Here is a 27,996-nt window from a genome sequence, read left to right as displayed (position 1 = left end):
AGCAGAAATCTACACAATTTTGTTTCTTTGGGTATTTTGTTTGTTTGCTTGCTTCTAAATCTTAAGCAAGAGTACAGACACAATTTGCTTCATTTCAAATGTGAAATCCTTGGTTTTCTAAAACAGAGAATACAAGGTCAGCATACACTCTTTTGTAGCTATAAAGCTAATCAAAAACGCAATGAATGGCAGTTCTGCATCTTTCACTTTGAAACGGTAATCGGCAAAGTCACTGGACATATCATTTTTCATTGACAGACCTCTTCTAAAACACAAAAAAGTCTACTACGTCAGAACGCTGCATAACCAAAGGAGGACCAAGTTTCCAAACAGTATGCAACTTTTTTCCAGTAATTTTGCCTGTGGTCAACTCTGTTTTGTTTACATAAGCATAATAACTCTTGTAAAGTCTAAACAAGAAACAGGTGTAAATACTCATGCACTTTTAACTATACCCAAAGAAATCTGTTAATCTCCACTGATGCTTAACAATTCACAAGGAGAACACTAATAAAATGATAAACGTTTTTACAACTTTTAACTTAAAAAATATTTTTGGACTTTAATTTTCATTCAGACATTCTTTTATCCAACCCAGACCCTTCCTTTTCACCATCTCTTCATCTCACAGAGGCTGATGATTACCTTTTACAAACGGTCATTTCACTGAAATCCTTTGATATCCTAATTTATTTTCAGGTCTATGTATGAACCCACTACTTCTGGTTCAGGGCTCATTGCTGAGACTGTGCACTCCACTCATGTAAATGAATCATTCAGTTATGGAAAATTATGCAAAAATTAAGGAAAATCTAAATAGTATATCTAAATATGAAGGTTAGCAAATGTAAAACAAATGGATAGGTTGGGTTTCTTTAAATGGCAGAAAACCAGGATTAAAATCAGTGTTTAGAAAAGTATTTCCTCTATCCAAGAATGTTCTCTCCAAAGAAATGACCCTTGATTTATTATTTAATGGATTGCAAGATATTACCAAGGCTATCTAGGAGAAAAATACAATAGCTTAAAAAAGGCTAAGCTACAGGAACACAAGGAATAGGAATGGCCATTTTCTTAGCAAAAGAAGGATTACAAAATTGATACATTTCTACCAATTTACTTTTAATTAGTCTCCAGTATTTGTAGAAATACAGGCTCCACCTCTCTTTGCCTCTTTGAGGAATAAGAGTGTGTTCCTATGAACTATTTTGGCAACACCATATACCACAAATTGTAATGAGCAATTTTTAGAATTATGCAGATGACTAAAAAAACTATGTTTTAATTTATAAGAGAGACAAGAGATAGAATCTTTATATTCAGAGAATCATCATAATCTATCACTAGAATGGTCAACACAAATTCATACCATATAAATAAAATTTTTTGGACAGGGACATTAAAAAATAATCTATTTAAATCTCCACTACCTCTTCATTATCATTGCAGGAAAAAAATCCCACATCATCCAAGAAATACTAAAAATACCAAGAGAAACATGCTAACAAAATGCAGACAGAATTATCTAATGACTCTAATAACTTTGAAAAATATGGAAGAAATATCTCAGAACCATAGATATACCTTTAAGCCAAGTTACTATCTGAGATTTTTTTTTTTCGACTAGTGCTCACACAAGGTGACCACACATAGGCAAATTCTAAACAATTTCCAAAGAGGAAGGAAAAAAAAAAATCACAATTTAAGTTAAAGCAATATACTAAACTGATATGCTGAGGAAGTTTTTGGTTCCCCAGTCTATGGAAACTGGGTCCAAAGCTCAGGTAAATTAAGGGAAAAAAAAAAACCCAAAACCAAACAAACAAACAAAAACATCATTTCAGAGTAAATAACCTACTTTTATTTAATCCTCATTGTTGACCATGCATAATACTGTGCTACTTTCATCACAGCACACACAAGTCATAAAAACTAAGGCTACCCATTGTTTGCAGGGATGAAGAAAAACCAACTGATGACCACTATTTCTATAGATAGACATTAAGTACAAAAGGGCACAATCACAAAGGGTAAAAAGCAGGGAGTGTTAGAACCCAATTCCCACCTCATGGGCAAGTAGACTCGATCCTCACAGGTAAGAGTGAGGCCCATCTTGGCTTAGAAGCTAGCTACAATCTCCCTAAGAATCGGTATCTCTTAAAACAATCTTATGGACGTTGCTACTAGGGTCTCAAAACAGACATGTTTCATTACAAAATTTAACATACCAGGAAAGTCCAAAACTATGCCTTCCAACCAAGTATATGTAGCTCATTCAGAGAGCTCCTAGAGAAGACATAATTTATTTATCAGGATCATTTTTCAATCCAAGCACTATTGCCTGGTAACAAGGAAGACATTCCACTTCATCATGTTTCCAGGGGAAGAAAGCCAGAAAGTGTAACCCAAAAGATTTATCTTTTGAGAAGGACATTTAGAATGTCTAAGAGACATCTAAGTGAAAACAGTGGGCAACCTGTACATTTATGAATCTAAAGAGGTTAGAGACTTAAATGTATTAACAGTAGTAGTAAACTTGGAAAAAAACAAACAATTGAAACAATAACATGCAGCCTGATTACTTCTAAAATAGAGAAATCATCAAAATGTGCCTCTAAAATGTCTTGGGGCACCTAGGGGGCTCAGTTGGTTAAACATCAGACTCTCGGTTTTGGCCCAGTTCATGATCTCAGGGTTGTAAGATCGAGCCCCACCTCAGGCTCTGTGCTCAACCTGGAGGGGGCTTCCCCTCCCCCTCTCTTTTTGCCCTGCCCCCTCCTCTCTCTCTAAAATAAATAAATTTATTTATTTATTTATTTATTTATAATTGTTGAAAGTCTTTAAAAGCAGAGCTGAGGTTTTTACTTGAAAAAGTTCTGCCCTGAGCTGCAGCTTCAAACTGTGCCTGACAGTTTGAATCTGGCCTTCCTGATGCCTACCCTATGGATTTCAGACTTGCCAAGCCAGCCCCCCAAATCATATAAACCAATTACTTGCAATATCTCTTTATATATCTACTACTCATTCTGCTTTTCTGGTTGAACCATGCGTGTTACAAATACCATGTCCGTCCACATAATACATAATACTCAAATACTTCCCAAAAGTCCTTAATGGGTAAAAACCTTTCAATTTAATTGGACCAAACAGACTATTGTCAACATATACCCCAATGCTTTAAACCCTTTCTTGAACAAAGTAAAGAATAAATGAAAAGACAAACACAGATGGAAAATTGGACTGCACAAATCTCCCAACTTAAATAGAAAGCCATATTGCATAGAATATCTTAAAGTTTGTGTGACTCTTTAATCATTAATTGGCAATTGTTTTTAACAGAAAGATGCTCATACCAGTGGTGGGTATTAAGGAGGGCATGTATTGCATGGGGCACTGGGTCTGGTGCATAAACAATGAATTTTGGAACACAAAAAAATTAAATTAAATTTTTAAAAAGTTAAAAAAGAATATTAAAAAAAGAGTACATTTATCATGATTAGCACTGAGTAATGTACAGAATTATTGAATCATAAACCAATATAACACTGTATATTAACAGTACTAGAATTTAAAAAATGAAAGTGATAATGCTTATTCAAAAATAAAGAAATAAATAAATGAACAATAAGTAAATAAATAAATGTAAAAAAGAAGATGATCATAAAGAGGTATAAGTCATTAACCTATTTATATGTTCCTCTAATCCAATATCCCAACCATCATAATCACAGACATCTAGATTATAAAAAGAATTCTATATTATCTATTACCCATCCAACATAAATAACATCTAGAATAAAACAGAATATAATTACTTTATACACAGAATGTTTTTTATAGCCAGTTTTGGGTTGTGAAAGCAGTGTTTCAGTGTGAAGTAAACCATAAAACACAAAGCCTGGTAATTTCAAATGAGAGATGTATATAAGGACAAAGTTAAGGACCTAATAGAAATAGCTGAGGAAGGAAAAAAGGGTAAATAATAGAGAAAAATTATTTAAAATGTTTTCTCTTCACACATAAGATGTAAGAAAAAGAATACTTTCTGAACCTCTCTAAAATATTGTCCCATACATTACATTCAATTTTATAAGATTATCAAACTGTACTACTAAGATCTTCTAGTATTATCAACATGCTAAGAGCATGACTCTTAGCTCAAACAGGTCAAATCCTAGAAAAAAAACGAGTTACATACCTTCTGTTCTTGTTGTGTACACTGATTTTTTTACTATTTTTTTAAGTTTTGGGTTTTTTGTTTTTTTTTTAAGATTTTACTTATTTGTCAGAGAGAGAGCACAAGCAGGGAGAGCAGTAGGGAGAGGGAGAAGCAGGCTCCCTGATGATCAGGGAGCCAGATGCAGGACTCAATCCCAGGACGCTGGGATCATGACCTGAGACCTGCTTAACCGACTGAGCCACCTAGGCATCCCTACACTACAACCTGCTCTTATCATAATGCTTTCTGAGACAAAAATTTTTTTTAAAAAATTAAATATGTTTGGAGATTTACCGTCTTCAAAGCATTTAGTTGCATTCCCTCTGTTTATATTCCCAATAAAACCCAAACATAGCAGGTAGAGAAAAATAAGCTCTATAAGGAGAGAGATGATATACCATATTTTAGGCTAAGCCTAATTTTTTTTTTAGACTAACATGCCTAATTTTTTAGACTAACACGAATGGTTCAATACTACATATACATATATTTAGACAAAGAGAAAATCACTCCAGAGTATAAGCATGCATATCATGTGGCTATGAGTATTTGCCTTCTTTAAGTAACAGGTAACTCTGAGAGTCTAAAAGGAGCTATGAACTTTCTTTCCAGGAAGGTCCATACATTCATAGGAGCACAGAATTTAGCGTATAACTTGATGGATTTCATACATGCCATATTTAGAGGCTTTATAAAAAGAGGATAAAAAAAATAAATAAGACAGTTTTCCATCCTAAAGATCACACTGTAGTGAGGATACATATAAACAAATTAGTATAACACATAATAGAAGATGTAGAAGATTAAGTATAAGAAGAAAAGGATTATTCTATCTTTATATGAAAAGCTTCACAAAGGACGTGATCCCTAGGTAGACATAAAATATGACATATAGTTTGTCAGATAAAGGAAAAGCAAGAGAAGGGGGAAAGTTAATATTTAAATAGCACCATCTCAGGCATATATACTCATTTAATCATTAATAGTATTTATTATAATCTTGAATCATATGTATGTACCCATAATTAAATAGCTTTCATATATATGAATGGATAGCTATACAGTGTAGGTTATATAATATACGTGTGTGTGTGTGTGTGTGTGTGTGTGTGTGTGTGTGTGTATTCACACTTAATCTTCAGAATACTTCTGAGCAAGTATCATTACCATTTTACAGATAAGGAAACGGAATGAAAAGGCTAATTTAACTTGGCCAGGTCACAGAGCTTCTTACTAGTACTTTCTAGGCAAAGAGAAGAGCGTATGAACACTGTATGTCAACTACATTAAAAAAAAAAAAAAGCTATAGAGACATAAACTGCAGTTTAGGGGACAGCAAGTTCTACAGCATAATTGAAAAGTAAAAGGCTCAAAAGAAATATGGTGATTACAGAGGTCTCAGTCAACTAGTTGTAACAAATTTAGAAAAAGAGAGAAACTTAAGAATAACAGTTATCTGGCTGGTACACCTGGTTGAATGGTGGTTTTATTAAGTGAGAAAAGAAATATTAGAAGTGTGCAGGTTTAAAGCAGTATAAAGGGAGGTAAGTTTTAGTTATGTTGACTTTAAGTTACCTAAGGGACCAGCCAGATAGAAAGAGCCAGAGAGCAGTTGAAAATTTAAGTCCAAAGCTCTAAAGAAGGGACAAAATAAAAGCACGAACCAAAATATCCTCAAATAAAAGATTTCACCAGTGAAAAAATAAAAAAGTCAAGGACAGAACACTAGAAAAAAACAATTTTTAAGAGACAGGGAGAAAAAAGATGATAATGAAGTGAAGAATGCAAAAGGATTCGAGAAGTGGGAAAAAAACCAGGGGTATTCACTGACATAATCATCAACCTAAAAGAGAAGAGCTGACAGTATAAAATGCCACAGGTGAAATAAAACAGCAACTGATAGAAAGGAAAGGTTATTTCCACATTTGGCAGGAATTGAGGGGGTTGAAAAAGTGACTGAGGAAAGCTCAGTGGAGAAAGAGACATTTAAACCAAGCCTTGAAAGAAGCATGTGACTTGAACATGCAGCAATGGAGACCATCCCAGCTGGAGTTTGAACAAAAGGAAAAACTAAGAAGCAGAGAGGTAGGAACCCACTGGGAAAAATCTGCCGGGAAGAGCAAGTAATTTCAGTTTTACTGGACCACTGGTATTTCAAGGGTAACAGTGAGTGGAAAGTCAACATTGGCCATCACCAGAAAAGAGTGGATTTTGAAAGTTAGACAAAAGACCGTAGGGGTTTTGAACTCTACTGTATAAAGACTATTCTAGAAACCATGTACAGGATGAATTAGGAGAAATGATGCCAGGTAAGAGAGTATTTGTAATAATTTATGTGAGATGTGATATAAATCTGAACTAGTTTGATATAGAAGTGAAAACAAAGAAGGAGGGGGGAGCTGATGCACTAAACAGAAGAATGTGACCAACAGTACTAACCAATGCAATTTATTTAGCTTTTGCTAAAGCTAAACAACTGTACTAACCAAAACCAAAGCCATTTCAAGACAAAGCGTTTGAGATACCAAAAATAATTAACCCCACTGAAACAAGGAAATCTGTAACTTAATTGGCATAGCATCTATAGCATTCATGATGAATATGAGAAATTCCCTTTATCACAGTAAGTCATTTATAAATCTCTTAAATGTCTAATTACTTTAAAAAAGATGAGTTTGAGCTTTTTCTTACAGAAGTATATTTGAACATAAGGTTGTTTCAGTTCTAAAACATTCATTAATACTAATGTCTACCTTACATAGTTTTATGTAAAAATGTTTATATTTTTTACCAAACCTGTAAATAGATCACTATAAGCTATGAGCTAATGAAATATGGCTTCAAGTAGCCTTTAGGAAAACTAATAGCACATCTCTGAAACTTAATTTCCCATAAATCTTAGCAGGTAAGTAAAACATAATTATAAAATTAAAAATCTAAAATCAAAAAGTTAAAATTTCTCTAAACTACTTATGTAATAAGCAATATATTAACGTATAATATATATAAATTTCATGAAGAAAAGCTTATGGTATGGATCCTATTACATTAGATTTTTTTCTTTTTTGTAATCTATAAAGAAGTCTTAATTAATATTTGCAATGAGCAAAACAATTAAGAGCTTTTCCAAACTCAATTTAACCAGTTACACATACTGCTAGACTTAGAAAAACATTGTGCTTCAATGAAAACTTTAAAATTCAGTTGTCCCAGGAAACTGAGAGACTAATTCAGACTCAAAAACCTAAGAGACTGACTAAGCAGTCTGAATAAGGCAAAAATTACAGCCTATCCATCAAGCCCAGCTGTTTACCACTTCATGGGCAGAAACATAAAAGTCTGAACTACTTTTCAGAAGTAAACAATTCTTCTAATTTAGATCTTTCCCATCAAGAGAAAAAAGACAACTAATTATTTTTGTTACACACTGTGAAGTATAATTGTCTATTTAGTTCACTTTAACCATAAAAGAATCCAAGAAATAAATATATTTTTTTGATTTACACCCAATGAATCCAAAATGACATCAGGTTTAAACTCTAAACAGTACTACCATGACCAACAACAATGCCTTTTCTTTCTGAAGAAATGTAATTCAAAAATTGTAAGAATTATATACGAATAGTATTCAATTAGTGTAAAGATACCAAATGTTCTCAATGATAGTGAAGAATATAAATGTATGATTTACATATTTTATGGATGTAAAAAAAATCCTTTTAACATAAGCCCATTTGACATCATCATATTTGATTAAGCTATAGCAAATATATTAGTGACAGTACAAGATTTAAGTACATTAAAATAGACAATGTATTTGTAGTAGACACACAGTAATTATCAGAATCCAGAAAACAAAAGCCTGAAAGTTTAATTTTTTATTTCAGTATTTTTTTTTTACTTTAATTTAAATTAATGAAAACCAGCCATCAGGAAGTAGAATACACAGGTAAAGATTTTTTTTATTAAAAACAAATATCCTAAAACTTCTGTTTCCAAAAGTATAAGAGATTAGGTACCTGGCTAACCAATCCACAGAAAGCAATTAAAAATATAGAGAAATGTTTTTAAAAATCCACTAAAAAAAAAAATCAACTGATGATCTTGCAAAATAGAAATACTTAGGCAAAAAATAAGTAAACTATGTAAAAAAAGAAATAAGCAAGTTTTTGCCTTGGAGACATTTGCCAACCTTGTAAACCTCAGCTTTGTTTTCCAAGATCTCAAAGACATGGGGAAAAAGTAAAGTTCAGGGCCCATCAAAGGGCCCTCCCCCACAAATCTGGGACCTCAAAGAACTATATTCTCCTGCTAAGAGTGAACTCAAAATAATATACCCATCCTAGAATACAAAAAAGAAAATAGCCTGTGTCTAACAATGCAATGGATCAGGGAAAGGAGAAAACAGAAGACAAGGGGAAGAAGCAGAAGAAGAGGAGAGGAATGGAATGGAAAAGGAAGAGGAAGGGAAGGGAAGAAAGATCATAGCTTTAAGCTCTTTATGAATATTATCTAAAAAACATAAAGATACAAAAAGGCTGAAAAACATAAGAATAGAAAAAATAATATCAGTTGAATTCTAATCAAATAAAGCTTCTATATTTATAGAGGACAAAATGGGCTTGGGGGACAAAACGATTCTGGAGATATAAAAAGATCACTGCATACTGATAGAAAGTTCAGTACACCAAAAAGATACGGGATATATGAATGCACCTAGTAACATAATCTCAACATAGACAAAGCAAAAAATTAACAACCTCAACAAGTTTATAATTCCACCACCATAAGAGATTATAACATTTGTACAATTTAAGTTTATATAAAATATGTGTATCCTGCAATTGTCAAACTCATCTCTCTACAGGAACAGTGCAACAAAGCTTCCTAAATCCTGATGTGTAAAAGCATCACCTGGGGATCTTGTTAAAATGCAGATTCCAGAATGGCAGGTGAGGAGCTGAGCCTGATTTCACAGTTTTAACAAGGTCCCAAAGTATGTCAATGCTGTTCATCCTCAGATAGCATGCCCCAGAGAAAGACCCATTAAATTACAAATATTTTGTATTATACTACTTTCTCTAGCCATAAAGCAATCAAGTTAAGAAACAATAACAATAAAAAAAAACTAGAAAAACCCCATGGTAAGAAATTAATAAATACTTTAAAGTAACTGAAGGATCAGTTCATTCTGAATATTAGAAAACATTCATAATTGAAGGATTTTTAAATATCAGAATTGGCAAGATGTAGCTAAAGTAATAAATGGAGGGGGAACTACAGCCTTGAATGTTAATATCTGAAAAGAAGTTAAAATTAATGAAACAAGCATCAAATATTTAGAAATTAGGAAAAACAAGAATAAATCCAACAGAATAGAGCAAAGAAAATGATCATAAAAAATTAATACACCTGAAAAAAATATAAAATAAATGTAAAATTAAGACTGTTGACCCTGCCACAAGTTAACACAACAGCAAGATGGCATGCCTGAGTGGCTGAGTAGGTTAAGCAACCAACTCTTGATTTCAGCTCAGGTCGTGATTTTAGGGTTGGGAGATCCAGCCCCATCTTGGGCTCCTTCCTGAGTGTGGAGTCTGCTTAAGATTTTCTCTCTTCCTCCGCCCCTCCCCACCTCCTGCCCCTGACTCATGCACGTGTTGTCTCTTAAAAAAAAAAAAAAAAAATCTTTCCATCTCCCACTTCTCTGCTGCAAAGCTTTCCTGTTTCAGATAAGCCTTGCCTCCCTAAACATATTAAGCCTTTGCCCCATTCACCCCTATTTGGACTCGGGCAATGGTCTGATATCCTTCCTGGCTATAAGGCAATACCCACCTCACTCCCTCTGTCCCACTGTCCTAACACCATGTATCTACCCTCAAAATATATTGAAAAAATTTTGTGAACTTGCTAGCTTGTAAGATTCGGGAAAGTAGCCATCTATTAATGTGTTGAGAGTTTAGCTAAGTCACTCCATGATATTGCTTCCTGCGTATCCATTTTGTTTGGTGGAGTGGCCTGCAGGGACCTTAAACTGACACTAGCCTTCACAGACAACCATATCCCTAGATAACAGCCTGCAGAGTCACCAGCAAATGTGTAAGTTTCTCATATGACTTCTCCAACATCCCATATGATCCACAGTCTGTCTTGCTTCCCAGGGCCTTCCCTTATGCACTCCTTAGGTAAGACCCCAATGGAACTTTACCAAAATCCTGCTTTTCTGGTTTGAACTGACCAATCCAGGCTTAGCTTGGAACTTAAGAGCAGTCCTCTCACAGACCCCCAAGAAAGACATGTGCCGCAGATCCTACTGTGGTATCTATCTGCCCTCTGCCTTGATCTTCCTCGGTAGCCTCTAGAGGCAGGCCCTGATCTTCCTCCAGGACTTGTGAATAAAAACATCTCTATTACTTTTTTTTTTTTTAAGATTTTATTTATTTATTTGACAGAAAGAAAGAAAGTGCAAGCATGTCTCCAGAGTGATGGGCTGAGGAAGAAGCAGACGCCCCGCTGAGCAGGGAGCCCGATATGGGGCTCGATCCCACCTGAGCCAAAGGCAGATACTTAACCAACTTAGCCACCCAGGTGCCCCCAAAACTTCTCTATTTCAATTCTTTTGTGGTCTGTTGAACTACAACTCATCTGTACTCCACTTAAAAGATGTTAATTTAATAAAGTTAGAGCCTCGTCTATTTTGTTTGTTCTCCATTGTTTCTTCTCTACTTGGTACACAATACTTACTGAATGGGGGTGGGCGGAGGGGAGGGGAGGGGAGGGGAGGGGAATGAATGAAAAAAAAGGTAGAAAGTAAATAGTCTTACCCCTTAACTTCAAACAGGTTTAAAAACAATGAAAAGCTTGTCCATCTTTAAATATTTTGGAGAAATAAAATTCAAAAATTTTATCAAACATATTCCACCAAAGCAAAGCACTTGTGTTTAGATCGTAAGAACCAAGGATTTAAAATACTTTAACACTGCTCCCTTAGGAACAATGGATTGATAAGTTCAATAAATGTTCATTTACTAGACAAATGAACAATTCTGTTAGCAAAAATTTCCTCACAGGGCACCTGGGAGGCTCAGCTGGTGAAGCATCAGACTCTTGGTTTTGGCTCAGGTCATCATCTTAGGGTGTTGGGATCAGGCCTACATTGACCCAGAGTTTCTCTTTCCCTCTCCTTTTGTCCCTCTACCCCGAGCTCATGCGTGATCCCTCTCTCTCAAATAAATAAATCTTTAAAAAAAAATTCCTTATGTTCTAATTGCCGCACGTTTACAACAATTTTAAGGGAATGGTTGAAAAAGAAAAGTAACCAATTTATTGGCTAAAGTGTTCCTTAATAGCCAAACTGCATGCAACATTTGATTACAGCATTTTGTCACCTCTCGTATATCAGCCAAACTGAATTAAAATTTCTGTCTAAGATAGCTGAATCACCTCTTAGCCACTTTCCGTTATTCTAACTTTTAGACTTGACAGATACAAAATGATCAAAACAGCCATGCTACCCCTTCTATGGTCAAAATTTCTATAGGACCAAGATTAAGTAAAACTTCCACAATCTACTCACAGTTCTAAAGCATATCCCTAATCTTTCTGTTCCAATTTCTAACTACTTTAAGCAGTCTCTGTGTTGTTTATTCTAACATCACTTGGCCATTATTAAAGGTCCATTATCCACAACCACCCATCTAAGGAGGTCCACAATAAAACCAGCCTTTATCACATTCAATTCAAAAAAGCAAACCTCAAAAGATTTTCAATTTTAATTTAAATGAAGAAAATTTTGACAATGGAATCATTAAAAATGATTTTGTCTTCACCTAAGCAATGCTTTCATAGTAAAGAAAACTTTTAATACACACTGCTACAAAGCCAAGAGAATAATATAAATTAACTACAAGAACTCAAGGTTGGATTAATACTTTGATCAGGCACAAGAGCAAGGATTTTATAACTGCAATTAGTTTACATGATTTATTCAAGATAATACCCTAATCAAAAGTACAACCTTTAGTACTCAATGTAAAGATTACAACAAAATATTCAGAGGAATATCACAGTAATCAATATAACTTCCAAAATTTTAGTCAAATGTTCTATACTTCGATATTTAGGAATCCACAAAAATGAAAAAATCTGAAACACTTCTAAATTTTAAAATGAAATTCCACAATAACCAACACTTACTGAATATTCACTATGTCCTCACCCTCTGATGAGGTAAAGAAAGGGGCAAAGGGAGTAAGAATGGTTGCAGGTGGAAAAGCTGCTGAAGTCATCTAAAAAAGACATGATGACAGCTCTGACTGGGGTAGTAACAAGGGAAGTAGACAGAAGTAAAAAGATCCCCATATTTGACAAAACTTGGAACCTACAGAATTGACTGATGGAGGATCATGGAATAGAGAACCACAAGGAGGAAAGAGGAGCAGAAAAGGATCATTAGACTCAAAAATCTCGTGAAATGATGGTACTCCCCAAAGAGGAAACACCAGAGAAGCAGTGTCTGCAGAAAAGAAAAGCACCAAGAGTTAAAGACAGCATTTGAGGAAATCAAATACCCAACCTTCAGAACGATGAAGGAAGGGCCGGAAAACTCAGCCTAACCGAGAACAAGATGTGAGCTGATTTAAGATCCTCATTTGTGACAACAGTGTTCATTAGAGACACCAGTCCAGAGACATCAAACCAAGTGTATGTGCACAGTGCAGATCAGTCAGAGACTTTGGCCATGCTGGTTCTACTGTCCTGTCAGTCTCATATTCCTGCAAGCCCCATCTGTCTGGCCACTAGAGAATTCCCAAAGTAGAAGAACTTAATTGTTCCCAGCTACAGCTAGGCCTAGGAGTCCAAAGCAAGAATCTTAGGAGTAAAGGGAAAGAGGAGTGACACAAGCAGCTGAAAGTTTATCAGCTTTCAGGTCTGGCCTTGGCCTCCCATCTCTGTAGCAGAGACTTTAGGTCAAATTGAAATTTACCCTATTCTATCATATCACTACTCATTCACAGCCCCTATACCTAAGGTCTACTCCCTGCTCTCTACCCCATACCATCCCACCTGACTGAACAGAATGATGACTGCTGCCCTTTAGAACACTCATACATAGGAGTCACTCTGAATCAGACCTAGCCCTGGCTTTCTAGCCAAAACACAGAGCCCCCATCTCATGAATAGTAAGAATTCAGATTCCAAAAGGAGGATGATGCTCTAGACTTCACAGATTCTGGAACTAGGGTCAGAAATTACAGAAAACTTTGTCAACTGAGACCTCTTACTGATCCCTTAAAGACACTATACGGGTAGTATACATGTTCAAGAGATTCTTCAATGCAGCCCTATGTAGCTGAAGTTAACTTGCCAGGTATTTAAGTGTTCTATTATATAAATATATGCCCAAAATATTAAGCCTTCTGCTTTCAACTGACATTTGGGCTGTTTCTAATTTGGAGCTATTCCAATAAACATCATTTTACACATAAAAAATAAAATGTGACAACTAAAGAGCATTTCAACCCACCATGCTACCACTAATTTGTCCATAGTCAACTGAAGATTTCATTTGCAGTGTACTCATAAAATTACCATCACCTTCAATATGGCCAATATTTACTTGTAAATATAAAATATATATTAAATATAAATATAAAATATAAATATAAAATTTGACATTATTTAGAGTTAGAGAACAAGTATGCTCTATGATTATCTTAGTAGTGAACTATTAATTTTAAATAAGCTTCCCATAAAGTAACAGAAATAATATAAATAATGACTTTCATTAAAATAGCTTTCCTGAAAATACATTTAAGAATATTCACTGCATCCCTTTTTCTGAATTTGTGTCAAGATCTCTCTCCAGAAACAGCCCTAAATATGCAAACACAGTATAGCATGTGAATCTTTCAAGCTTCCAAATGCCTCAATAAATGGATACTTCTACAAGTCTCACTAAATATTAAATGAGAACATCAAAAGTAAATTAATGGGAAAGTCCAAAAGGAAAAAAAAAAAAAAAAGTTCACTGCAGGACTGTTTACAGTAGCCAGAAACTGGGAGGAAAATAACTGGTTACTTGAATACTGGTACATCCATGCAGAAGAGCACTGTGCAACCACTAAAATGAGTTAGGAAGATCTCCAAGTTACTGTGGGGGAAAAAAAGCATACACAGGACATACACATATACATACAAAGGACACGGTCACCTGTGTAAAAAGAAGAGGGCACATTCACATTTCCATTCACCTGTACAGTATCTGGAGGGCTACAAAACAAAATGTAAAACAAGTTCTATCAGGGGAGTGGGACTACAGGACCAAGATAGAAAAGAAATTTTCACTGTATAATTTTAATATTATTTCCCATTTCTTTCATACCTTTATACTACATATGTGTGTGTGCCCAGCTGTCAAAACAATAAAGAGTGTATTTTCTGAGACCAAAGAAATATAATTCATAAGGGTAGCTTAACAGAAATTTATGAGTTGGTAAAAGAGCACTAAGCAATGATTCCTACTGTTACTGAGCCAAACAGAGCTTAAAAATTCTTTTTGGGGGGCTAATTTGGGATTATGATGATAAAGAGTCAGAGTACTATCTTCATCTTACAGAAAAATGATTCACTGCCAAATTTCATTTTTCAGTAATATGAGAAAATCCCTACAAAGCTCTATTTTAAAAAAATTTTAGTGTATTCTATAACATCCTAAAAATCAAAGCAGTCTTTTTAAAAAGCAAGATCAGAATTAGAATGCATAAAGATTGTACCATAAAATATTACAAGAATCAGTTTAAATAGTAACTGATAATTAAAATATATAGAAAAAAAGTTTATCTTAAGTATTATAGTACTTCATATTAATAGTTTTGTTCCATGTTTAAAGCTATTTATAGAGCACATGTGATTTATTAGATTAGTACCATATCACTTGGACTATGCAGTTAAAACCAGACACCAAGATTCACCTAGTAGAAGCTACTCGTATTACCAAAAACTAAATAAATAAATAAACTTGGAATTCAAAATTTTGAATCTAAGAACACTTAGATATCATCTAGTTCTTCAATTTATAGATTAAATAACTGAGTTTCAGAGAAGTTACACAGCTGGTACTCCTCCTTCCACAGTCAAGTTATTTGCCTCTAAAACACACTATAAACCCAATCTTCAAAGTCATGACAAATATCACTGATCTGGTCCCTATTATATGCAATTAATGAAAATGGGAACTCCCATAAATTACTGAAAACTAATATTACATATACAGTAATAACTCATAGCTTCATAGAAGCTATCACCTTAGTTATCATTTATAAAAAGTGGTTCCAGAATAAAAGAAAGTGAGTTGATAACCTGGGAGTTAAGAAAAAAATACAGAAAGTAGCAAAAGGAAGCTATCTGGCAATCATCCATTCAAACAATCTGTTTAGAAATACTATAAAATTATTATACTACAATGGAAATCCAATTTATGTCCTAACAAAATGTCTAATGTGGATACAAAGTTGAAGAGATGGGAAGTTTTAAACATTATCCAACTGTCTATTATGAGTCTGTGAATATAAGTCACCTTCAAATTTTACCGAAAATATAGCTGAGACCAATGAATTCAGTTAATGTTTACTATGACTATGCACAAACCACAGATTAATTTCAAGAAAAATATCACAACAATATTTTCTCAAACAAAAATGTGTGGACTCAGGTTCTGAGCTCCTGGAGATGTGTAACACAGATTCTACTGGAAAAACAAGGTTAGCAAGAAGAGTAATGGGATATTAATAAAATGACCGATTTGTTGTCCTAGGTTTTCCTGGCCAGGAGAATGGAGAATGGAAAAACTGAACCATGAAATCAAAAAGGCATCTGTCTTCCAGGTTTCTCTCTGCCAATGTCTTGAGAAAAATGCTTGAACTTTCCTGTTGGCTTTGTATGCAAATAGCTCCAGATGCAAAGTGAACCACATCTAAGTTATTTGGTTCAACATCTGCTGGTCCAATTCCCATTATTCCTTCTAAAGGGTCGGCTTGTGACAGACAGTTTAGTTTGCCCTCTATATAAGCTGTTTTGAAGGAGCTAATTTGGATTAAAGTATCTATCTAGACCACTTGTTTTTCCCTTTGATGGTCAATGCATTCTAATGTGGTTCTGTGTAGTGCTACAAGTAACTTAGAAACATATTGGAAAGGACAGTATTCAAGGTTTTGCCTCCCACCTCGCCTTCTAGACAATTTAAATTTATACAGTTAAAAAGTAAAAAGTGAACAGTCATTTGCCTCTAAAACAGCACCACACACATTGTGCACAATGGCAACGTGACAACACTTTCTGACCTAATATTTTTTTTCATGAAATCTCTATCAAACATTTGAAGCTGAAGTTATTGATAAAAGCATTTAACACTATTAACAATGCATTCCATGAAACATTCAGTCATTTGAGATGACAATTTTCATATGGTATCACTGAAAATGGAATAAGATCCATAGCACATGGCACTTAGTGTCTGATACACAGTATACTTTCAAACATTTGATAAATGAATGAATTAAGTGAATGAATGAATAACAACAAAAAAAAAAAAACCTAAAGAATTCATTTAAATAAATCCCATATATTCTGAAAACTTGGGTCTGCTACAATCAGAAAACAATCAAAAAACATACTGAATCCAAACTAAGACTAATAGTATAATGTTCTTAGAACTATTGTACCCTTCAGAAGGATACAATAGGGAGGACAAATTGCTTTATGGGGTAAAAATGAGGAAAAGAGGAGAAATCAGAATATCCACCTTTAAATGGATAACTGTGTGTGTGTGTGTGTGTGTGTGTGTGTGTGTGTGTGTGTGTGTGTACATATATATTTTTGCTTTTATAGGTACATGTGTGTATCAGAAGATAAACATTCATTTTGAAAAGTAGTTTCCCAAAAAGTAGAACACTATCATTCTTATAAAAATTTATAAGATAGTTGATAACGATTTCAAAAAAAAGATCTCTTAGCTTTAGGGAAAAAAAAAACTTTTTCTAAAAAATACAGCTCTCTGTGTAGTTAACTCAAAAACTTTCAGATATTATATGCTATGCAAAATCTAGAATGATTTTCCTTCTGAAAAATATTTAGAAAAATAAATAAGAAAAAAAGTCAGTAAAATAACTCGATACTACTATTATTGCTTCTAGACCCTAGTATTTTTTAACTAAAATTTAGTCTAACCTCTACTCTCCTCTACTGTTATCTGCTGCCATACAGTAGGACCAGACAAAAAATTAGGAAAAAAACAAAAACAAAAAAACAGCAAAAGAGCTGTTCTCTCTTTCTGTGAATCCGTGATTACTCTTGTTAATCATTATTTCCAAGTCATTTGTCTGTCTTGGGAATGACCAGGAAACTTAAGTAAACCCTAGAGTATAGCTTCTTTGTCATCTTTGAGTAATTATCTAAGATTTCCAAGATTACTATATTTTTTAAGGCAAGTTTAGGTTTGCCTTCCTCTACCTTGTGATTGTAAGACTATTTAGTTACTGCCTAAGAACTAAAACTAATTAAAAAGAGTTACTGTTATTGAATCACTATATTATACACCTGAAACTAATAATATTGACAAATTAAAATAAAAAATTTTTATAAAGAGTTACTTTTGAAGGCAAATCTGTTCTACTAATCATCAAGAAATAATTACTGAGCACTGTTTATTAACAAGGCACATGCTATACTAAGTGCTTAGGATTCACAAAGGTTTAAAAACAGTCTCTACCCACCAAGGTTTAGACTAAAGAAGACACATATAGACAGCAGTCATATTGATAAAATATTTTTAAAAATATAAATTAGTTACTCCATGTTTTTGGCAGCATTATTTACAACAGTCAAAGGAAGCAACCCGAGCCCATCAATGGATTAATGGATAAAAATGTGGTCTGTACATACAGTGGACTATTACTCAGGCTTAAAAAGGAAGGACATTCTGACACATGCTACAACATGGATGAACCCTGTGGATGTTATGCTAAGAGAAATAAGCCAGTCACAAAAAGACAAACACTGTATGATTCTATTTATATGAGTTGTCTAGAACAGAGAGAAAGTAGAATTGTAGCTGCCAGGGGCTGGGGGTAGGGGCAAATGGGTAGTTACTGTTAAATGGCTACAGACTTTCAGTTTCACAAGATGAAAATGTTCTGGAGACTGGCTGCACACCAATGTGAATATGCTTAACAATACTGAACTATACACTTAAAAATGGTTAATATGATAAATTCTGTATGTTACCTAACCACAGTTAAAAACAAAACTGGCCAAAGTGCCAAGCAAATGATGCAGAAAAAAAATGACACAGTAGTTCAGAAGTAAGAGCAATTATAAGATATGGATTCAGTTAAACTTCTACATACCTTGGTCTGAAAGAAAAATGAGACTCAAGCAGATAGGAGATGAGGGAATGTACTACAATCAGAGCAATGGCAAAGTGACAGAACAGACACCAGCCAGACACAAAATGTATACAGATCATAGTTTGACCAGCCACAGGCTTCCCAAAACAAATAACCATGGAAAGTAAGCTAAAAGGAAAGACTACGAAATAGAGAGGAAAATGCCCAATAAAGGCAGTTGTTTTCATTGAGTATCTTTCACTAAGATAAAGTAATAATTACCACACTTTTCGTGAGAGTAAAGGCAGGAGGAAAAGGTATTTGCTTGTCTCTTGCTTACATACTCCAACTTCCATGATGACGGAAGTATGGAGCCACATTCAAAAGGTTAGATGCCATACATTGATGAGATATGGGCTTAGAGGTAACAATTTGGATATGGAACCAACATGTGCATTTCATTTATTCTAACTGGCAATTTTTTAACATCATCATCAGCTCTGCACAGAAACTAGCATTTTAAAAGGTCCCTCTATGCAAATAACACGAATATTACAGTGAGATGTGTGTCCTGAGGCACCTTGATTCATTAACAGTATTGCAGGCCATAAGCAGACACTGTTTTTAAGATAAATTAATTATCCCAGTTGCTATTACAAAATCACCCTCCAACTAACTGCCAGCTCTGCACCAAGATAATCATTCGACACATGAAGCCTATGACTATACTCTTTACTTAAAATCTTTTATCCTAACACCAAGAATGAAAATGTCTATTCTCCCCCCAAATACTTTAAAAACTTAAACCAAATGTTTCTGAGTAATCTTCTTGGATTTTAAGCTGTGGTAAAACTTGATTAATAATCATCTCTTTTAGAAATATTTTTCATATAGATTACAAACTGTTAGGGTGTAGGTGGAGAACCAGACAGAAGGAGAATATTAAGTCCTTTTTTGAACTGAAAAGAATCTACATTGGATCTCTTAAAGCTTCCTATCTTCTCTGGACTTTAGTGTGGAAATGATTAAATTGTTATACTAATTAGGTTGTTCAGATCACTCTGGTCTAAACTTCCAGATACCTGAATCAGAGGCTCCTGCAGGCAGAGAAAGAGAAACTATCTTCAACAAAAGAGAAAGATTACTTGGCTGAGCCAGCATCTACCATGTCTTCACTTCAGCTGTTGGCCAGGTTAGTTTATCTCTACTTGTGCAAGTCACTGAGGAAATGCAGAAAAAGTACCTTCCACAGGTCTGATTTCTTACGGGACTGAGGGAGAAACTGGGTGTGCTGTCTGTGTGTACATACGCACACACTAGAGGAACCGTTAATTCTTTTTTTTTTTTTTAAAGATTTTATTTATTTATTTGACAGATAGAGATCACAAGTAGGCAGAGAGGCAGGCAGAGAGAGAGAGAGAGGAGGAAGCAGGCTCCCTGCCGAGCAGAGAGCCCTACGCGAGGCTCGACCCGAGGACCCTGGGACCACGACCGGAGCCGAAGGCAGAGGCTTTAACCCACTGAGCCACCCAGGTACCCCGAGGAACTGTTAATTCTAATTAGGCTTTGAGAACTTGACCTACAAATATGGACATATACATAGATGTGACCTATAATATTCATTATTAGAGAACAGGAAGTAGATAATCTGGCCATAATATACAATTCTTTAATATACTGCCACAATTATAGGAAAACAGATTCTGTTCTTGCTTTTGTAAAGAAGTACAATTTGGTTTCAACTTCCAATCTACTGAAATCATTTCCTTAAAAGCCATTTCTGGCTGTGCCTTATTTTCTCAGTCTCTGATCACACTAACCTCTCTCACATACAGCCTTTAGCCACCAGGACCATAACTTCTTTGAAATGTTTTACTCCTGATGCCTAGCCCATACTCTCCTTATCTCTCAATCTTCTGTGTCTTTCTTTTCCTCTTGTTCCTTAATTATGGACATCCAAATTTCTCTACTTAACCCTAATCTCTTTACATACTGATTCCACAGTTATCTTCTACAACTTCAACTGTCATATCTACGAGAAAACTCCCAAATGAAGAACACCAGCCTTAACCTTTCTCCTGAACTGAAGGCAGCTTAAATACACAAGTCTAAGACAAATTCCTTAGTCTTCATGTTGTCCCAAACCAACTTTTTTAAAATTCTCTACTTCTGTTCAAAGCAATACCATTCCTTTAGAATCAAGGCTTGAAACCTCAAAAATCAATTTTGACTCCTGCCTCACCCTCACATCCCGTCAGCCAGGTGGCCCTGCTGATGCTTTCCCCTAATCAAAAAAAAACCAACCAACCAACAAACAAACAAACAAAAACCACCAGTTAACTTAAAAAGAACTGAAATATAATCTGATAGACTAGATTTCATTCCTAAACATATTTACCTGTATCAAACTCCAAAGCTTTTATAATCCATCATTTTGTCATCTGTACAATAGATAATATTGTAACTGCTCGACCTACTTTACAATAAAATACATGATAACACACTGAAAATCCTAAACCATTACATAAATATCAGTATTCCAATTTTTCTATCAATTTCCACTGCCACTCTAGTTGTCATTCATTCAGTTATTCACTTCTTTAAAGATTTATTTATTTATTTGAAAGAGAGACAGTATATGCACACATGCTCACGAGTGGGAGAAGGGGCAGAGGGAGAGAATCTCTAGCAGACTCCCTGCTGAGCACAGAGCCAGAGGTGGGGCTGATCTGATAACCTAATCATGACCTGAGCCAAAACCAAGAGCTGGACACTTAACCAACTGAGCCACCCAGGCTTCCCTTATTCTTTTTTTTTTTTCTCCTTTAATTACTCTTTTTATAAATACTTACTGAGGACCAACTATAAGCCAGGCACTAAACTCAGCATTTGAGACATAACAAAAGGACAGACACAGTGCCGATCCCCACAAAATTTACAGCCTAAACTACAAGTCAGAAAATAGGTGCACAGAGATGTGGGAGGGTTCTCTGGGAAGGCTTCCCAGAAAAGGCATATTAAAGCCTTTTAAAACAACACATAAAACAAATAGGAGTTAGTATAATAAGGGAGCGGGAGAGAGTGGTGGTGGGAAACAAGGTGAGAAATTCCAGGGAAAGGAAACCACATACATAAATCCCTCAAACAAGAATGAGCATCCTAACTATGTCATTCTCTTTCCCACATTTACACATTTGTTTCATTGCTTTTTCTCACTTCAAAATCTTTCCCCATTCTCCCATCTGTGCCTATTCAAATCATGAAAATCCTTCAAAGCCCGGATCAATAATATACACCCAGCTTCAAGAATAGTACTGGACTCATACCAGGCATGAAATAAATATTTTCTAAACGAATGGATGATGAAATCTTCATTCTCCCCAAATCACAAATCTGCTTCATATTATAAGTATGTATGTGCCTGTCCTATCTCCCCTTGAAGTAAAGGACACATTCCCATAGCACCTAATGCGTAATAAGCACTGGAAAAATATTTGGAGGATGAATAACTCTAATATCTAAGACAAGGCAGAGCTGCTAAGGATACTTTCATCTTCTACTTCTGACTTTACAATGATTTGGCAGAACAAAAAGCCTAGGAAATTCAAAATATTATTTATACATGAATTATATTAATATTGAACATTAGGTCTTCCATAAAATATCTCTCATAATGGAATTTATTTTTGCATTTGATTTCTTGGATGGCTAAATTTTAATGTTTAATACTTTAGACTGACCTTCCTGGAAAAAAACAAAAAAACACACACTTCTAAATTTAAATACTGGTGAAGATGTTAAATTACTTTAGGATATTTTTATACTATAAGAATAAGAAGTCTTTTTAATTAACAAACTGGACAGCCTAAAATATTATTTGGTACCTCACTTTCCTGAAACTAAGACGGATTAGGAAATGTAAATTATATTTTAATTTCATTTAATGTTCATGATATCATTTTTGGAATCATGCCTCAAGCCACACTGCAGAATTTGTTACGCAATTTATCATTTGTTATTAAAAAAAACCCTAAATTAAATCTGGGTCATTCCATTTTCAGATCAAAGAAGGCCAAGAGCAAAAGTAAAAAAGAGGCTTTCAAAGAAAAGGCAAAGTGTTCAATAAGAAAAAAAAAAATTCTAGTTACTGCAGAGTAGTACCTGTAGGAAAAGCAGCCCAAGGAATGGCAGGAGACGTAGTTTGCGTTTCACCATTTCCACCATCAAAAATCTCTGCAGCCTAGGGGGAAGAAAAAGGCAAATTTATTTTTGAAGATCTAAAAAATAGAAATGCTATTTAAGCAACCAAGACTTCCAGTCCCACAGGCTTATTCTCTGCTATATACCACACATTTTCAAATCCCCTCCAAATACTCAATTGTTTCTCAGTCTTCATAGTTACCACCCCAACCACTACTCCCCACCCCCAGTACGCATGCTCTGTTAATTTTAAGTAAAAATCTCCCTTCCTTATTAAAATATATCTCCTGCCAATGAAAATTTTCTTTTACACATCCTCGATCACATTTTCACTTGAGAAGTTTACATCTAAGTACTCTAAGTACATCTTTTTCATTAATTAGCACAAGACCTAATGGAGATCAATCTAAAGAAACAGGATTCATCTATATTCTTCAATAATCTACCATGCAGACTTCCTAGCATTCAACATTTAGAAAATTCATAAAACTGATGTTTTAAATTAACAAGCCTTCCTATTAAACAGTTTTTAAAAGTAAGGGACAGTCAATTACTGAATGTTGAGTTTCTGGGTAAGTTTTCTCTCTTAATTGTTCAGATCACAGCAAAGTTATTATTGAGAAAAAGAACCAGAATTTCAATTTGGTTCAGCATTGAGTTGTCAGCCAAGCAGAAGTCAACTGAGGCAATCTGCCACAGAAGCTAAGTGCCACAGAATATAGTAACTATTATCTATAAACTACAAAAAATGCACATGGTTTACATAACCAAGGATGGAAATCTTCCATATTTCTACAACCAGAGAGAAAAAGAAAGAACGCTAATAACTAATTAAATTGGAATAATTGGTTAACACTGTAATGTAATACTGAAAGGAATAGGTCCATTGACTGTAACATTGAAGTATAATTTTACTCTGAGGAAAACTACCTACTCTATTTTTTTCTGATATAATAAATCAAGCATGGTTTAAATAAAGAAAACTGTACTAAGTTTAAACCTTCAAATAACTGACAACTTGTAAACAAGGAACTAAGATGATCTCTAAAACATCTATTATCCTCAAAATTTAAAAAATTTTAACAAAATTTTAAGTGCTAATTTCAGTAACAGAAGATTTAATCACCCAACAAAACCTAAAACATTTTAAAAATTGCAAAAAAAAAAACCATACAAATCTGCCAAACATAAACCAGTATCAGAAAAAATGCACAAAATAGGTATGTCCATATTGACAGACATTAAGAACCGACAAGAAATGAATGATCCTATTCTTAAAAAACTCACACCATTTTTTCATAATATTCAGAATACTGAGTATATACTTAATATCTTGTTTCTCCTATTAATGTCATTAATTAAAGTCCTGGTTTTTAATATACAATCTCTTTTTATTTATTTATTTTTTTTACCAAATTCCAAATTAGGTGAAAGTCTTACTAAAAAGGAAAAAAAAAAGTCACAGAGCTCACTTGGTAGTTCCAGGACTTGAGCTCAGGCATCCTGACTCCTAATCCAGAGATTTTCCTGCAAGACTATACTGGCTCCATAAAAATAACTGGGTTACAAAATATTTCAATAAAATGAACACACACTGAAAAGGATTAAGGAAAAGACAGTGCTTCTTCAGCTAACAATTTCCACTTACAAAGCATACAACTTAAACCTGAGAGAATAATCTAACAACACAAACATACTAATTAGCCCTATAAGCCACCAAAACACTATGTAGTTAATACACTAAATCAACTCATTACAGGTGTAAACATGAAAATATGTGACAGATCTGCAATACTCATCCTTCATCTCACAAGTATTTACTAACAGACATGTATCCCAGCAAAATCATCAGCTGACAATTTTTAAAACTTCTTTAATGCTTCTACTAGCAGCACTTAATTAACTCAACTTAAGCCATTCCATGGGCATGACCATACATTCAATAATAATTAGCTTTATCTCTCAAAAGGGATATATCTTCATGTTCCTTGATTTCATTTTTTATTCCAGTGTTACATTAAAAATGATCAAGAAATGATCATGAGTGCCAATGATTACTACATTTTCAAAATAATATACAGCATTATAACCCCAAAAAGTTAAAGCAATTACATAAGCAAAATAAGGTAATTGCACATACCTCAAAACCACCAAAATCATCATCATCCATTCTTCAAGTGCACCTGAAAAATATCAGAAGACAATGAAACAAGCCCACACACAGTCATTTATGTCAAAACATTTTTCTGACTTAAATGTATATATATTTTGACTTGTAAATTAAAACTATTTGAGATTTTTTTAAAAATCTACTTTTTCTAACTATATGGGTATGCATTTTTTAATGCAAAAAGACTGGAGGTTTTTTGGCAAAATGAGCCATTCAGGCAAAATTAGCAATTTCTGTGACTTTTTCAGCAACCATGTATTTTGCCATTTTGTGTTGAGCCGCCAGGAGTGGAAAAATATTCTTTTACATTTTAATTTGCTTTTCCCAAATTGGCGCTAGGGCTCAATTCAATAATGCTTCCTGCTTTTTGTATCTATTCCTCAGTTGTCTGGCAACATCAGCACAAACTCCAGCTAAGAACAGGACTGTGGTGAATTTTTGGAACTCTGTCCCCCACCACAAAGGTTCTTCCCTCGGTTTCATGGCCGAGGTTGATTTAGATTTTCAAAATTGATCAGCATTTTTGAGCTGTGGCCACAACTTCTGGAGCATTTTGATATGTGTATTTTTAGCTGAAACTGCTTTGCACTTTTGGAAAAATGTGGAGCAAGTTACTAGGCTGATCAAGATAAATCAAGTCATGTATTCATGGGAGAACAGGGAAGAGAAAAACACAAGTGAATATCCTGAATTCCTCTTTTTAAGATAAACTACGTAAGAGAGAGACGAGCAGTAAGATAATACATGCTTTACTTTGTACTTAATCTGTATCATTAAGATGGAAGGAGAAAACCATGAGTACCAGGACTTTTAAAAAGAAGAAAAAGAAAAAGCTTTTATCTAACAAACGATTTAAAAAAAAAAGAAAGAAAGAAACCTGGAAAAGCAAAACAAGTAATAGATGGTATACAATAAACGAAAAATAAATTCACAATAAATTGTGAATCAGTAGCCATAAGTAATACTCTGGTCAATAATAACTGGTTTCTTTTTTTATCTTTCAAAAGTGAATGTATCCAAATTATTAATTATAGTTTCTTTGACTCACTAATACAAGATGAACTTGGTTACAGAAAAACAACCTTCTCCAAATTAAAAAAAAAAAAAAAAAAAAAAACACAGCTAAACAAATTAAACCATGTTAAGCAATGATTCTAAAAGCATTTTCTAAGGCACTTTGCCTTGAGTGATGAAGCAGTAGTCATCTATAGCCAGGTCTTACCTTGTCAATGAAATTAATATTAATGCCTTGAAAAATAAAACTCAAAAATAGTCAAAGAAAAATAAACAGTGAAACATAATCTCAAAAACTGTTTTGTTTCAATAGACAAAGAAAATTTATTTTCACAGAAACTCAAGTAGGTAATGACACTAAAAGGAATATATGGAGGCAGAAGAACATTATAAAAAGGAAGGACATTAAATTAACCCATATGGAGGCAGAAGAACATTATTAAAAGGAAGGACATTAAATTAACCCAAATGAGATACCACTATTGTCACCATTACCTACAATTTAATAGTTTGAAGAAAAAATTTTAAAAGATGTATTTCTCAAAAGAAAGCTAAGCAAGTCATCCACATACAACACTTAAAATATATAAACCAGACTTTCAGAAACTTTTGATGGTGGTTAGTTTGAAATGGAATTCACATTAATTCTGTTGCAAGCAAACAGAAATCTGTATGTGATTATATTTTTCATGAAGAAATTATTAAGTAAGAGTGATATGGATGCTGAGAATGAACCAACTCAAACTATAAACACTAAGTTTGTGTTTTCCACATGTATTCCATGAATCTCAGGAGACAATTAAAAAATATTTTTAGCATCTACAACACTGTATCCAAAGAATACAGTTTCAAGAGAATTTCTAGAGTAATGCTTCTAGGTGTTTCTGTAAATCACATCCCAATAAATTATTTGTAAGGTGCCAGAAATCTTGAAAACAAAAATAAACAGCCATGTTTAACAATCACCTCAGCTTGTTTGCCTGTGGTAAGGAACCAAATACCATCACTTTCCTATGTACTGATTTAACTCTACAAAAGAATACATCAATGGTCACTGATGTTTTCCATATCTAGCAACCTTTACATATTAAAATGATGATGACAGTTTTCCTCTACCTTATTTTCAAAGAAATACTAACAGATTTTAAAAGATAGATGTGTCTTGAATTTCTTAAAAAATAATAATTAGAGAAATATTTATTATTTTAACACATTAACATTTTCCAAATATTTTAGTTTCAAATCCTGCAATAGTTTCTGTTTTCTTCTGAATATTACAAAGAACAGGAGAAAGTAAAATTAGCAGCATTGATTTGTACAAATCAACTTCACTAAATACAAAAATTAAAAATTAGTTTTTAAAAGGAAATACTACAAGTGGGGATTTCAAGTGGGGACTCCTTTATAGAGTTAGCTAACTCCAGCACATTTAAAACATTATTTTATCTAAAATGCATTTATCATTTTTTAGAATATTTGTAGCACTTGCCATTATACCCCATTAAACTACAAATATAATACAGAAACACCAAATATATCTGTCACGTAACTTATAGAGTCACGAGCCTGGCTAAAAAATTGGAAGATCATGTAGTTCATTCTTTGTGCCATGGCAGGGGGGAAAGATGTATGACTGCTATGATTAGGTTATCTACACTGAAAGATATCACAATATCTAGTTTAACAATTCTCAGACTTCTTTATATGTGAATTTGATCTCTTCTGTTGCACTACTGTATTAATTCTCTCTTTTATTATTCCTAGTATTTAATACATCGCTGATATTTTATAAGAAAAACATACATACAACACTTATTGTAACAAATTTTTATTAGGCAATTCTATAGACAAGAACACTCAAGATCCTCAAGGAGTTATGGTCTGGGGAGGCAGAGGTGGAAGAGTATAAGAAAATCATGCAAATGTTAAGAACATGAGCTATAAAGTAGCCTTAAGAAAGAAGAAAAAATGTCCAAGGTGGAAGGAAAGATTTTTAGATGGTGATATAT

General features: G+C 34.0%; 1 protein-coding gene across 6 annotated transcripts in view; it reads right to left on the bottom strand.

Annotated features, from left to right (window-relative positions):
- Nucleotides 1-24,989, bottom strand: part of LOC111159953 (coiled-coil domain containing 91) — a 267,794-nt gene extending 242,805 nt beyond the window's left edge. For 4 of the 6 annotated variants that reach the window (XM_022522669.1, XM_022522673.1, XM_022522672.1 and 1 more), the window contains exons 1-2: nucleotides 24,944-24,989; nucleotides 22,765-22,843 (exon numbers count right to left, since the gene is read on the bottom strand). In XM_022522669.1, the coding sequence (XP_022378377.1) occupies nucleotides 22,765-22,843; nucleotides 24,944-24,973 (109 nt within the window). In that variant the 5' untranslated portion in view covers nucleotides 24,974-24,989. Of the gene's footprint in view, nucleotides 1-14,432; nucleotides 14,492-22,764; nucleotides 22,844-24,943 lie in introns of those variants that run through there. The other 2 variants (XM_022522668.1, XM_022522671.1) reach the window with 2 other exon arrangements.
- Nucleotides 24,990-27,996: the final 3,007 nt, after the last annotated feature.

This window comes from Enhydra lutris, unplaced genomic scaffold (assembly GCF_002288905.1).
Source record: "Enhydra lutris kenyoni isolate GAN:26980312 unplaced genomic scaffold, ASM228890v2 scaffoldscaffold72, whole genome shotgun sequence".
Classification (NCBI taxonomy): Eukaryota; Metazoa; Chordata; class Mammalia; order Carnivora; family Mustelidae; genus Enhydra; species Enhydra lutris.
Note: the sequence above shows the minus strand (reverse complement) of the source record. Positions and strands in the feature narration are given on the sequence as shown.